Source organism: Myripristis murdjan, chromosome 9 (assembly GCF_902150065.1).
Source record: "Myripristis murdjan chromosome 9, fMyrMur1.1, whole genome shotgun sequence".
NCBI classification, from domain to species: Eukaryota; Metazoa; Chordata; class Actinopteri; order Holocentriformes; family Holocentridae; genus Myripristis; species Myripristis murdjan.
The window spans coordinates 12972288-12987397 of NC_043988.1; the positions used below are offsets into that span (position 1 = coordinate 12972288).

The following is a 15110-nucleotide window of genomic DNA, read 5'->3' on the forward strand; positions in this document are numbered from 1 at the left end:
CTGAGGACAAAATATGAGATTATTTCAGAAGCAAATCAACATAATGTTGTTGTATCATAAAGGGTTTGTTTCAGACTGCCAAAAACATACATTATTTATTAAGTAATCATCTTTCATTAATCATAAATGGCATGCCAGTTAACTCAGTAATTACAGGAAAAATGTGACCATGCAGCTCTCACTTAAAGGAGCAAAAGTAGGTCATATTTTAACTAAAGCCTGATTACATTTCATGTACTGGTTCCACATGGGCAACGTTGACAAATAGGACTTTGTTTCATCGTTGATGCATCAATTGATTGCTTCTGAATGAAAGGCTGACTGATTTCGAGTGATATATTATTTAATAAATGTGTTCTATTAATACGCACTGACATTTTACACTGCCGCATACTCTAAGTTGCAAAATAATGCAGCCCATTTCTGTTTGCAATAATGAGGACAGATTTCCTTTTAATTTTTATTTCAAGCTAATGCCCAATTTCCAGCCTACTTATACTGTTATATAAGTAATCAAGCCTTCACTTAGTGCAACGTTTCTGTCACAGTAAGTACAGTTTTATTAGCCTTTTCAGATCAACATCCTTCATGTTTTAGCCATTTATAGAATAACCCTCATAAACCCTTAACTAGGTGACACTGAGATTTGACAACCTAAAGAATAAATGGGAGATGAATAGAAAAGTAACTGATTTCGGGCAATGGTCTCAAATTCCTGTTATTCTTCTTTCCTGAGAAGCTAGTCAGCCACCTGGAAACTAAATTAGTGGCACCTTCATCCCCACCAATTCATTCCTCTAAGAAGAACCAGGGCATAGGCCTATGACTCATTCAGGGAAGGAGGTTACATCATGAATAGGTGCTGCATGAAACAGACCACAAGCGAGGAAAGGCACACTTTCCACTAGGCATAATAGACCAAACCTTACACCTCCTTAAAGAGGTGAAAAATACAACAATAGAGCAGTGATATCATGCATCAGCAGATTGCAAGAGCACTTTTTTTTTTCTAATCTGCTTCACTATATGGTTATGACCCTGGCTTCTAGTACTGGCTCTTGACACTGTGAGAGAAAGAAGTGATAGTGTACTATTCACCTCAGGTTCAGAGGTGAAAAAGATCGGATCGGGAAGCTGATCAGAGCAAAAAAACCTCCCTCGGCTCTGCTATTCATCTTGCCATGCTTATGCAGGTATGCTAATGAGCTTCTTGCAGTGTTGCACTCTACCCTGTCTCCCTTATGGGAGTGCTTCCTCCCTGCAGCAAAGCTAGGCTGTGCTAATTCTGGAGACATCCAGGTCTGGGGGCCTGAGCCTTGCCAAGGTCCCACATGGGAGGGGCCAACACAGTATGAAGCTGACAGCAAGATGAACCCCTCGAAGAAAAAAGGAGCATCTGAGCAACCCAAGGGGTTATGTGCTAGGAGCAGGGTCCAATTGTTTTCCTCATTTCCTCAAGCTTGTAAAGCTGATCCACTATCAGCAGCAGGCTGTAATGCCATGAGCATGGCAATGAGCTTGCTTTTCTCAAGGCTTTTGACATTTCTGGCCATGTAACAGCAAGCAAAAAGCTATTAAGCTAGTAATCAATTGATGTATCCGGAGGGAAAAAGCATTCTGAGGACGCAGACATTCTTTAACATGATTGAAAGTTGCTTGTTTGGCGTGCTTACCTGGATCTTGACAAGCTTTATTTCTTTAGGGACAAAACGGCCTATGCATTTAAAATCGTTCTGAACTTCTTAAATGCAAAGCAGCACAAAATAAATTTTAAAAACAACACATTCGATCTAGAGCAAAAATAGAACACACACACACACACACACACTCAATATTAAATGCTGAGAAACCTATCCAGAACAAGCAAGCACATTCACATGTATCTGTGCGAGTTGGCCAATCGCTGTTGATAGGCCTGACAGATTATCATCCGGGTGACATAAGCTCCCAGCTCTGACTCATCCATCCCCCCAGGACAGTCCAGAAACAGACAGCTGCGGGGTGGGAAAGAGGTCATCCCAGACACATCAAACCGCATTACATCATCTGACACTGAAATTCTCCTCTTTCTTTGCTGAATGTCAGAGACCTCCAGCTCCAAGTTTCATGTCATTAAAGCACAAACAATGCGTGGTTTTACAATTCACATACCTCTCTCAAATGCCTTGTCAGTGAAGCCAAAACCAAACAGCATTGGAGAGCAGAAGCAAGGCAAAGGAGAGATAGAAGCCAGAGACAAGAAAGGAGACTGCAGAACCACAAGACAGCAGGGAAGCTCAGCATAAACAATGTTGGCAGCAGCAGTACGAGGCAAATGTAGGGGTCATCAGACATTCACGAGAGCCCTCACTGTTGTCACTATCATTGCTTTGTGTAGTTTGACTGTCCCTGAAGCAAAATGCTGTTTTTACTCCCTACAACAGCCTGCATGTTGGAGCTATACTGCCAAAGTAACAAAACCCACTTTAGTGTATTAAAACTGAGGATTTCCACTTGTAAAACACAGCTTTGCAATGCAGTAGCTCAAATGAAATGATGTTGTTAATTATCTAATTATCTAGAGTCTTGAGTACTTTTCTACTGACTGGGCTACAGAACATGAGCTTGAACAAGAAAGAAGACTCTCGTGTCCACAATCAAGCAAAACCTGGTGTTGTGCACACTAAGAGAGAGACATCAGGCAGTGCTGTTTACCCAACAGACAACCAAGGCAGAAGATTAGTTTTCCCTCATGTCCCGTAAAGAACGATATAACTGGCGAGGAAGTGCTGTTGAAATCAAAACAGCAGACTCGTGTGTGGTCAGTTTCACCATCCCTAAACAACCTCATTTTAATAACCTGGCCCATGCTCATGCTCTGTGATGCCTGGCCACAGAGGCCCTCCAAAGGAAAAAGGCAGAATTTAACTGCTCCCGCTCATTCCACAGATTTTCCAGACAAATAATTTCAGGTTTGTGCCCGCTAGCGCCAACCTCTGTCCGTCCCGCTTTCTCTGACCTATAATTACATGCCATTCATTTGATTTGTTCATTAGTTCAAGCCTCGGCTGGGTAGAAGCAAAACGGAACCCTCTTATTAGTGGTTCATGACTCCACTCTCTCCGTGCTGAGCTCTGAAGCTCGAGTGGAAAAAGGCACTGAAGCTGGAGGATAGGGGATAGCTGGTGGGAAGACCTTTTTTTTTTTAACCAAAAAGGGTACATCTTTGTGAGGAGAGATAATTTGGGGAGGGGTTGTGTCATAACTGCGTCTGTAAAGCACATTCCATAAAACACTACGGTGGTGCACAGAAGGCCACCAAGCTGCTAAGTTGCAGCCAGCACTTTTCACATTACAGATAAGTAAAATTTAAGACATGAACAACTTTTTGGCAAAGAGGGATTTCTAAAAACTTACATTTGTGCAATGAGAAGATCAGAAGCACTTTTACTTCATCATGTTTACTATCTACTGCACTGTGGTGCTTTTGAGATGATGCAAAGCTCCTTTGATCCACTAAAAATACACCACATGCAGAGGCACGAACATGTGCAACAGCTAGAAAAATACTGCATCCACAGAGGTGAAACTGCTACCAATCTCCTGGTCATAAAGCACTGGGTAAAAGAGCTTATGTCCCAAAAGTCAGTATACTTCACCAATCACCAATCCCTGATCCCTTGTCCCTCAAATTTTTGGTCAATTATGGTCTGTTTGGTGATCTATGTTTGGTGATCTATTTATTTTTGTTTTTTTTTATTTTATAAGTATTAAAATCCTCACTATATGGATCACCTGTGTAATAGAGGAAGCGGACACTATGCACTGCAGCAGTTTTGTTACTGTATCCATTCTCACTCCTATTTTTTCTGTAACCCAATGAATTGCCAGTATTGTACACAAGCTTTTAGCAAGATTTTAGAGGAATTTTAGAGGAATAGGTGGAAGTGTGGGGTACAACTGACTCCTCTGCACAATGTTATAATTATTCTTCTCTGCCTATGGCTATTCGCATTAACATTAATGATTGAAATAGGCTTACAGGTTGACATGAGCTCTGCTCAATTCTTCTGTCAAGTCAGTTGTAAAACCAAATCTTGCTAGTCATAAATATGCATTAACCAGTTGAGGTAAAACCTTGAATAATAATTGTCACATAGCACAGACCCACCCTTTCACTTCCTAACCACAAAGAGAACAAGTCTTCCCAAGATTCATAATTCCTCACCACTCACCACATCACCACTCTTCCTTGTACATGTTCACTGACCATGTGAATTTGTTCAAACTGGTGAAGAAGTATCTCAAAGGGAAGCTCTAACCAGGTCTTTCAATCCAGGGCTCTAAATTTTCATATATATGTTTTTCTTTTATTTTCATTTCACATAAGGAGGTCTTTTGTCTAGAGCCCTGTAATCAAAACGGCCACTAGATAATCAGCATTGTGAGTTTTCAGACTCAACTATTCTTACAGGAAATCTAAAGCTGCACAGGGCCGGGCAGGGCAGAGAGGAAATACTGAATGATGTTTGTGTAGATTGAATGTTTCCCTCAAAAAAAAAAAAAAAAAAAAAAAAAAAAAAAAAATCCACAAAACAGGAGCACTGACTCTTTTAGCCTTTGCAAGCCGTTTGATTGCCCATTTCAAAGAATACAGACACAACTACACAAAGAAAACCATACATTGGCTATGCAAAATAATTCGATTAATAATATATAGTGTTATAATAGAATATTTCATTAACACAAGTAGGCCTGTCAGCATAAATACTACATTCTGTGCTTCCAAATACACATCTACTGTATCCTAGCTTGCTTTGTTACTGCACTGTGGTTTTTCAGTTCATTATTTGCCATGTGTCAGCGTAATAGAACAGGTCACCCCCATGTGTGAGATAAATATTTCAGATGGAGAGAATGAAAGCAAGAAGAAAGGCGCAAGAGCTATAACCACTCTCCACATGACATCAAAAGCCAGGTTCTTTATTCTTTACACACACTGAGATCAGATGAGAGCTGGTTTAACAGACTGTCATACCAACAGGGGAGCATTACACCCCAGCGGTTCTCATCCACATGAAAAGCAGAGGGCCGCTGAGAGGGGCAGGGGATGAGGTCTTCAAATCACATACAATCCTTTTCGTCCTGTTCCACACACAGCAGCAGCAACAGGTAGGAACATCAGCCAGTCATGTAGGAGGAAAAGGCTCACGCCGTGTCAGGGTGTCAGGATCCACTCCTTGCACAATTGCTGGATATGCTGCTTTAATTAAAGCTCCATTTCAGCCCTCCACACACCCTGACCTTTCCCAATGCAAACACTCATTGTCTCAGCTAAGCCCAAAGCCCCTCCACTGGGACGTAAACAGACATTTTTATGGCGGCGTAAAAGAAAAATGTATGCACATAATGGCACACAGTGTTTACAGTAAGTGCAAAAGATGTGTCGCCGCCTCCCCTCAGAAACAAGGCTTGATGGATTTAATCATCTGCAAAAGTGGGTGTTATCAGCAACTTTGGCAATAAACACTCAAAGAGACAAAATACCCTTGGTAGGAACCATCATAGCCTATAATCAGGAGGTACGCAAATGATAGAGATGGCTCCCTTGACACAGCAGTGCCACTCTTCTTCTCTCCCAGGGAACTCTCCTGTCAGTGCTCCAGCAGGAGAATGGGAGTGATAGCGGAGAGGGCTGCTGTTTGTTTAACATGTCACTGGAACAGCAGTGGTGAGAGCAGGGGAGCAGATGGAGGAGGAGAGTAAGCAGGAAATCCCTCAAGAAAGGGAATTGTCATCTCAGTCAAACCAACACCCCTAAAAAGCACTTGCCACATTCTGCATGAACACAGGATCACAAAATACTGTCTCAAAATATCAAATGTTCAGTGTGTTCCATTTAACGCATAAGTGCACCCACCTATAGCTATCAAAAAGTCCTGAAAGATGTTCAAGAGGTTGATATCATCACTTTTTCAAAGAATCCAGTATAGGCAAAGGAACAGAGTACACACAACTCATTCTTTTTCTCCCAGTTTCACACACAGAAACAAAAAAAAAAAAAAATGTGAGCAGACACAAACAAATGTGTGCCCCCCATCTACAAAATGACATTATTTTGTTCTCATTTAAGCTTTTTGGCATTCAGTAAAAGGGTGAGGTACAAAGGGCCTAGAGCTATCTTGTGTTGTTAAACTGCACATTTTATTTCTTCTTTCAGGAAAAGACAGAGTGTGTTCTGGCACTTACAGCAGCGGGGGAAAGCTGACAGATTAGACAAGGGTTCCTCTCACAAGCTGGCTATGGGCTTCAAGAGGGTGGGCTGCTCGGCGGTGCATGGGGCGGCACAGCCCAACCTGTCACTGTTTGACGGGCCAATCCAGAGTTGCGGTCACAGCCAGGCATGATTGATGATAAATATGTACTCACAAAGGATCTAAATGCCAGCACACTCCCGTGATTTAATCTCCATCCTTTCATCAAACATCCAGCCACAGCAGATGGACTGTATACAGCTACGCAAACCACACCTTTCCTCCCCTAAGGGCGACGCCAGAAGGGTGTCAAAGCCACCATTACAAGTCACTACAGATTGACCTATCAGTTCTTGATATGACACGTTTTAATAAAACCCAGCGTTCATTCATTCACACTGACACACATGAATAAACACTGATCAATCAAAATGAAATGAAAATATCAACCACAGATGGCATCACATCGTAGAGAGATTATCAATTCCAGCAGAAGTACTTTGCTCAGACATGAAAGATAAAAATGGGAAGAATTAATCCTCATTGGTTTCCCCCTCTACAATCATCAGGTAGAAAAGGTTATAGCTGTGAGGGTGCATGGCTCGGTGTATGAGTACATTTCTACATTCAAGATAAAAGTCAAGCACCGTGAATACTTACCTGAGAACCATAAAAAGTAAAAACATGTTGCATGCCTGTTCTGAACAAATAAAATCCAATCCTTAGTTCTCCACTGTCTGACTTTACTGTTTGACAAGATTGACCCCTAGTGGTGATTGATGAAAGAAAGGCCTCTAGCCTCTGCTTAATTGCCAATAGAAAAGACAACTTAAATCCTGATTACCATATTACAAAGTTAAAACACGAGAGTTAGGCTACGCGTCGACACAAAGTCTGCGAACACTAACTTTAACATCACAATCTGAGCTGTCAGACACAAAATCCAAGAATAAGCAGGTCAAGACTGCAGAGATTAAACCAACCATCCCCCAGTCAGCCAACAAAGAGTTCATTGTACTTGGACAGCATATAAAGAGTTGAGAAGGGAGTGATTTTGGCAGTGATTTTCAATTAATAGTTTGGCCTCATTGATCTCAGTGGGTTATGCAATCTCTCCCAAATGAACACTAGCACTTAGTTAGTCCATACTAATAGTGGGATGCTACAAAGAGACAACAGACAATATTAAAGTGGGTAGACTGCTGTTATGGAGGGGTTTTTTAAGGCAAAGCTGGAATCACTAAAAAGAGCATTTAATTGAGAAGCATCTTAAATAAGAATTGTACATTCAAAACTGGCAAATATTAATAAATATAGTAAACTATGAGGACAATTAAGTGCAAGCGCTAGAGTGTATTTGAAACATGAGTTCAAAGTATAACAGTAAGCTTATACTACAGGGCTTTTTTTTCCAATCACGTTGTCATCATGTCAAAGTTCAACATAAATAAATTATTATCGAAAGACCAACGTGACAAGAACTGCAAATATTTCGTTAAGTGTTGCTGCAGCGTAGACCGTCCTAATCCAGGTTTGTACCAGAGGTCAGTGCTGCCGGAAAAATATGAGCCCTGTAATATCAAGTGACTTTTATCTGAACACCCAATACAATGACACATTTTGGAGTAGAGGACACCTACCTGAATATCCATGGAAACATGACCTTAGATCAAAGAGAGAGCAGGGCCTTTGATCCATCATTGGCAATGAAGGATTTTCATCAATATCACTCTACCTTATTATCATCAATCTTTCATTCTCTAGCACACAAGTATCTCTTGATGCTAAATCATGAAATCAATGCTGTTCTGTCTCTGAGAGGAATTGGTCTCCTATAGTGATCTGTGTGCCTGAGTAATATGAAATCTATGGCAGGTTAGTCCACAAAGCCCAGACAAGACCTTAGAAAACTTTATATTGATCATCGTCCAGCAGAATGCCAACAAGGGTAAAAAAAAAAAAAAAAAAATGATGCCAGTGAAATTTGGAAGATAAAAAAAACAATGGAATGCTGAAGGGCACATCCAAAAAGTCCGAGGCATACTCACCCTAGAATTAAAAAGCCTTTATTCACATGGTTGAAATCAGTTTAAAAACATACCGGCTACAACCCAAGCACAGCAGCTTCACAATCCCTCATGAGAGTGTAGTCCAACAGTACTTGGCGGTCACATTAAAACACTTCAGAAATGTATTAATCATTTGTATAAAGGCTCTTCAGTTCTGTGCTGAGTGTGTGTGGACTTTCTGGATGTGCCCTTCAGCATACCATTGTTTTTTTTTTTTGGTTTTTTGTTTTTTTTGTGTGTTTTTTTCCTCAACAGACCTTGTACCCAAAGAGCACCTCACTAAATGAACCTCGCTGAACAAAAGAGTGCACCTGCTTTTTTTTCCCCCTGGAATTTAGATTCTGTTTTAAAATGAGTGTTCCTCTACTTGTAGATATCCACTTTTATAGACTACATCCTCTGCAGACATGCTGAGTGATGAAAGTTAGTGCTGGGTGATAAGGCTGAGAATATCATCACGACTGAAATGTAAAATCGGGCAATACTGATTTTCATCACAACATAGGTAAAATCATTATTTCTGTGATGTTTAATGGGTTGGTCTTCTTTCATTAAAACTGTAAAAACTGTTTAAAAAAGTGAGTGACTGAAATCATTTCAGTCTTATTTTCCAGCACTATTACCACCTTTAATTGAGAATAACAAAAGAAAGCAACAGACCGTTCTCTCATGTATTCCTGTATGACCGCAACACAGCAGCAACCAGGCAGCCAGCCAGGTAACTGAGAGAGTGTATCAACACCGCTAAAAAGTATCAGATGGACTATTAGAACCGAAATGTTGTGATAATTGTTCATTTGCAGCTATTTAAATTTATGTTCTGGAGTGTTGGTGTTATTGTGTTGAAAGCACAATAACAAAATTGCTTTTTGGGTACAGCGCTTGGAAATGTGTGTGTGTGTGTGTGTGTGTGTGTGTGTGTGTGTTAGACTCAGTGTTCCTGTCTAAATGAAGCTATATGGCAGACTCCACGGTGAAGTAAGTGACAAAATTTTGAACATATTCACATTCATTCACAGCAAAAACTCAGAAGATATGACCGAGGCTGAAAATGAGCAAATTATCTGTTGAGGACCAACTCTGCTATGGTCATCATCAAAAGTTATTAAACTGGTTTTAACTGAGGTAAGCAGTGTTACTTATCACCCAGCACTACTTCAAGTATTTTTTTTTCTAAAATAGAAATACTGTATTTTGAAAATGGCTTTAATTTATTCTGTAAGGCTAGTTACTGGGAGTTAGAGCTTCGGCCATGATCTGGACATCAAAGCCTCTCCAAATTAACATTCTTCATTGAAATGCACAAATCTTGAAGCTTATTCTACACTGAGGCTAAAGGGAAAAAAAGCTTCTGCAGAAGACAAAATGTTATTGAGCCCAGCTGGACTGAAAAATCTGAACCATTTCCCTCCTGAGTTGTGTTGTTGCCTTGGTGCAGCACAGACCAGAACATATGGTCTACCATTCCCATGCATCTTTAAGGTAAGGCTGCTCAGGAGCTCTTACCTTAGGCCACTTGGGATTGAGTGCACGGGCTTTTGCAGCATCGTCCAGAGCAGCCTGGTGCTGTCCCAGTTTGAGGAGGGCTGCTGAACGGTTACTATAGAGGATGCAGTTCTGCGGGTCGGCCTCCAAGGCGTCACTGTACAAATGTACGGCGGCATGGAAGTCGCCGCGCTGACATGCCTCGTTACTCTGCTGCACCTTCTCCATGAACTCTGCTTTGCTGAGGCCACATCTGACCCCTTCGTCTCCAGCTACACGCCGGATGGTTCGTCCAACCGTCCGAGAACTGAAGATTGAAAACTGGAGGAATGAAAAGAGAGGTGTGAAAGAGCAGATACAAGACTGACTGCAAAATGTGACACATCTAGTCAGTAAGACATGAACAAAAATGATCAGCAGAACAAAACTAAATTCATCAATAGCTGCCATTTGGATGCCTTACAATAAGGCACTCAACCCCAAACCAACCCTATGGAGCTATTCACCAGCTGCTAGTAGTAGAAAACAGTAGTTATAACACGAGGCCAAAATGTGACTTTTTGCAACATGAATGCAAAGTGGGGTGCTGCTGAAAAAGTACATTCATTTGAGCAACCAAAATTATGTGTAAATAAAACTGTGCGAAAAAACAGGGATGATAAAATCTATATAATTTGATCTTTTTTTTTTTTTTTTTAAACTGAATTAAGGTTCTGTGTCTAGCACCTCCAATTTGGACAGTGTCAAAAAGTACTAAGTTACAGATTAGCCCAGTCAGAATTATTTGATGCAGCACAAAAAAGTTCACCAGAAGTAACCTGTATCCCATGCTGAATTATTTGAAAAGAAAAGGACTTAATGAGCAATAATAATGAGCAAAATATTCATCTGTTTTGATACATACTGTCCTAATTGCACACTAAAAATGAAAGGTTCCAAAATATTATGTGGAATTGTTTGGCACAGAGCCCTTTCTGTCTGAGTGTGTGAAGGTTAATAAGACTAAAATTCTTAGAGGTACATTTTCATTAGAAAGACCTGCACATGTGATCTAAACATGTGATATGGTTTCATTTTCGCTATCACCCAATCTGGGGCAATGTAATAATCTAAATTGTGTCTGTAAGAGGTGAGATTCCTCAAGGTCTGGGACTGGATATGGAACATGATGCTATGAATATTTCACATCCCTTTAGCTCAAAATACAACCATCTCCATTCTGATGGTTGCTGCCAATGCAAACACAGAAACCTTCAACAACTTCAAAATACACTGACATTTGGTTACTACACAACAGTCCGTTTAGAGCTCAGCTGAGAGGGAAACATTGTCCTCAATCCTGTGCTTTCTGTGACAGCATCTTTCTTTGTCCAGGACAAAATTAAAGACTGAGATTTGATTATTTACTGGTGACTTGTCCAGGGTATTTCCCTGCCTCCCACCCAGTGGGAGTATGCTCCAGCCCTCTATGACGCTGAGTAAGAATAAACAGGTATAGCAAATGGATGGATGGAAGGACGGATGGGTGGATTTAGTAATTTGTAATTATTCTAAATCAGAATGACAGAATAATCAAATCATATAAACTTAACAATTAGTATGCAAAACCCGGAATTAGCTATGCATAGTAGTTCTATATCTGTCTCCAGTGCTGCTTCATCATGAATCTCATGACCACAAAAAATCTAATCCAGAGGTGTGCAGCCAATCAGTTTGCACTAAAGAGCATGCTTTTCATTGTTGTTTTCCCCACAGTGGTTTAGACAATGAACCATACTTTAGAGCAGTGGTTTTCAACCTTTTTGGTGTCAAGAACCCCCAAGTTGATGCACACCAGGCTGCAGACCCATATTTGATGATATGTCGTTTCGGGGATCTCAGGGAGTGTCTTTACTGTAGATTGGTAGATAAACAGTGAAGAGTGTGAAAACTATTAACAGAATTCTTAAATATTCTCTCTTTGGGCTAACCTCTAGTCAATGAAATAACAGTGAAATTAAAATAGTCCTACTTTTTTTCTGGGGAACCCCTGGAACTCCCGTGAGGACCATTAGGGGTCCCTGGACCCCAGGTTGAGAACCGCTGCTTTAGACTCCCACCAAAAACCAGTGACAGTCCTACTTTGCACTGATAGCAATTCTCTTAGCGTTACAGTGTAATCCTGCCTTACAGCATTAAGGAGGGATGTGATCTGTTAGTCTATTCATACTCAACACAGAGGTCATGCTTTATAACTAATTGGCTGGCAAAACATCTGAATACAATACCAATTATTTTTATTATTATCATATTACTAACTGAGGTATCAACTGCACCAATTAAAGTGGCTTCACTGAGGGCTATTCTCCAACAGAGGGACCTTAGAGGTACCAGATTGCTAGTCTCTATCTTTTTATTTAGAGGGCAAATCCCTCTGAACAGGGATGCTTTGCTGAGTGTTACTGAATCATGAAATTAATCTGGGGTTGTGTATTTTTGGGGCCAGCTTCCATTATACCTCTTTCTCACCACACCTCCTCAGAGTGAATTCTGGGATAGGGCAGGCTTGGTAATTACTTCCAGAGGCCGAGGGAGTAGAAGCAGCAGACATGAGGGCTTTGGGTATCAAGCAGAGTCAACATCAAGCTACAGTGCTGTACCAATCACTTGTTTCCTTTCACCCTTTTACTTGCACCCCCCTCCCCCCATACACACACAAATTTTCATATTATTCTCTGAATACTAATCACTAATAAGCCTGAAAGGATAGCTCTCCTGCTTTAGTTGGGCATGATTTTGCAACTTTCCCAGACTATTATTCATAGAACAACCAATGCGTGGACACTATTTAAGATACTGCTAAGATTAGGTGTAATGCTGCAAGACTGCACATCATATATACACCACTGACAAACTATGCTGCAATGTCCTGAGTTAGTGGGACTTCTTGCTTATGGAGGGTGTGTTTATTGTTGAATTTGTGTTGTTGTTGCCATAGGGCCACATAGGGAGACAACAAACCTTTCAGAAAGAGACAAACAGGCTGACATCCACACCTGGACTCAAGCAATTAACTGCACTTTCCACATAATTACTCACGCACAAAGAAATGTCAGGAGAAGCATCTCCTGATTTGAGCGGATTTCCAGACTTAGCACACCTCCAGCCAGCGAGGAGGAACCAATCAGTGTGATTTCAGGGGAAGGTTCACTGTGTGCTGTCTTGTCTAGCACAACATACTACTATAGGGCCTGACTATGTGGGCACTGGGCAGGAAGGGTGGAGAGTGAAGGAGATAATAAGAGCCTAGACCAATCGGGCTCCCTGTAGACCAATAAAGAAAACACCCTACCAAGTTAATCATAAGGGGAGAGAGAGAGAGAGAGAGAGAGAGAGAGAGAGAGAGAGAGAGAGAGAGAGAGAGAGAGAGAGCTATATATACCCAAACTCACACTTCTGTTGTTATATGGATTTTCTTATAGCAATACACACAAACTGCAGACGTGTTGTGGCCACTGTATAGCATCTTAATTTGCACGGCACACTCCTGCTCATGCAACAATAAAGTAACATCAATGTGACAGGGGTTTTATAACCATTATGATCTCTAACGGTGACCTTTATATCACATACTATCGCCTATTCTTTGGGCCAAGACAGCCTACACTCGTGAGCAGCTAAGTTACTGTATGCATGACTGGAAAATCGATAGAAATCTTTTTACGAGGTTTTCGCAGGAATGGTCACTTGGTATTTCCTGCCCAGGACGCGGAGTTTAACGCGTTATTTAGGAGGTAATAAAAATGTAAGCAACCACAGTAAATGGCAGCACGCATGATTGCGTGCAAATGAGTTGTTTTGACTATCTATTTACCTTTTCTTTCAGTGTCGCTTGCTTCTCCATCCTGTCTGACTGCTTTGGCTTCTGCAACGGGTTATCGCTCTCATCCCATCACACTCCTCGTTGATTTATAAACGCACAGCCAGGACTGTTTATGCCATCGAGAGGTGTTCAAAAATTCATCCGAAATGTCAACGCTGCAGAGCGAGTGTCGACGAACTGGGGGAGAAAGCCGCAAAAAACTGAGCTGCCTGGCGTTCAGAAGAAACTTTTCTCAAGGAAAGTGCGCCATGTTGTCAAATCTTTTCCTTTTTTTCTTGCCCTTTTTCCCCTGTTGCCATAGTGGATTTCTTATGCACTGTGCGGTGGGAGGCATGGTTTGACTGGCGGGGGCTGTGGGAGCTAAGCTAGGGGAAAGGAGACAGGAATTAAGGGATTAAAGACACTTTCCCCCTTTTTTTTTTACTTACAATTTAAAACGTGACAGTACTCCATTGTAGTTTCACAGAAAAAGGCCACGTCGAGTTTGATGACGAGTCTGGATTTTTACGAGCGAAATATTCAAAAACCTATTTATAATTAGCTTACCTACTCTTGATAACGAGCTTTCTCTTGAGGTGTTTCCAGAGTTAAAACAATTTCACTACTATTAAAAACTCTACCTAAATAACGTAGCCTTGTTACTAAGCTAATTATAATGATAAATACGCAGATTTTATATCAACCTGAAAACTGGAGCCGCAAGGTGGGTCAGGTGAGATTAATGCCACCTGTCAAAGGATTAAATTGTGAAATGAGATGCGTCACCGTGCTTAGAAGCTGTGTATTAATGACCATTAGAGGGCGCTGTCTGAAAGCTATTTCCATTGACTCCTAATGGACATCTTAATTGTCTTGATGAAATATAGCCTCAGTACATTTGATGGTACCCATTGTCTCCACATCATCCTCGCCAACTGTTCAGGTGATGACAAAAATAAGATAAATAATGAACAAATAAACTAATAGATGATAATGTCAGAAATCCAATGCCTCTGTGTTTAATTTGTGATGCGTATAGGCTATTTGCATTGATTTTTCAGGAACATGTTTTGTAGCATGGAAATAGCATGTGTTGTTACTAGTCTATATTGAATTTTTTGTATGTCCCATTGATTACTGGAGTTGCCCATGCTGACATATATTTTTAGTACGTGTTCCTATTTTACTATTTTAATCCGCAGACACCATGAGTATTTTAGTTTCGGGCTTTTTTTTTCACCGACGCTGTCACAAATCAGACGTGCACTTGCGGAGAAGATAGTTACAGCAGCGTGATGCAGCTGAAGCCTTTTTTGCATGTTGCAGTCAGTGAAGAGTTGAACCCTTGAGGAGATAAAACTTTTTTGAGAAGAAAATGTTCATAGCACGATCCGACTCTGGCTGTTGTGTAGCTGCATGTGGAGGCATCAAGCCCAAACAGTACCCTGCAGGATCACAGGGAGCTGTCAAGCCTCTTTCACT

At 40.9% G+C, this 15110-nt stretch overlaps 1 protein-coding gene across 1 annotated transcript in view; it reads right to left on the bottom strand.

Moving 5' to 3' along the window:
* LOC115365712 (tetratricopeptide repeat protein 28) overlaps nt 1-10077 on the bottom strand; it is a 179501-nt gene extending 169424 nt beyond the window's left edge. Inside the window, exon 1 of the mRNA XM_030060838.1 lies at nt 9809-10077. Within this exon, the coding sequence (XP_029916698.1) occupies nt 9809-10015 (207 nt within the window). The 5' untranslated portion in view covers nt 10016-10077. The remainder of the gene's footprint in view (nt 1-9808) is intronic.
* Between the last annotated feature and the right edge of the window lie 5033 nt (nt 10078-15110).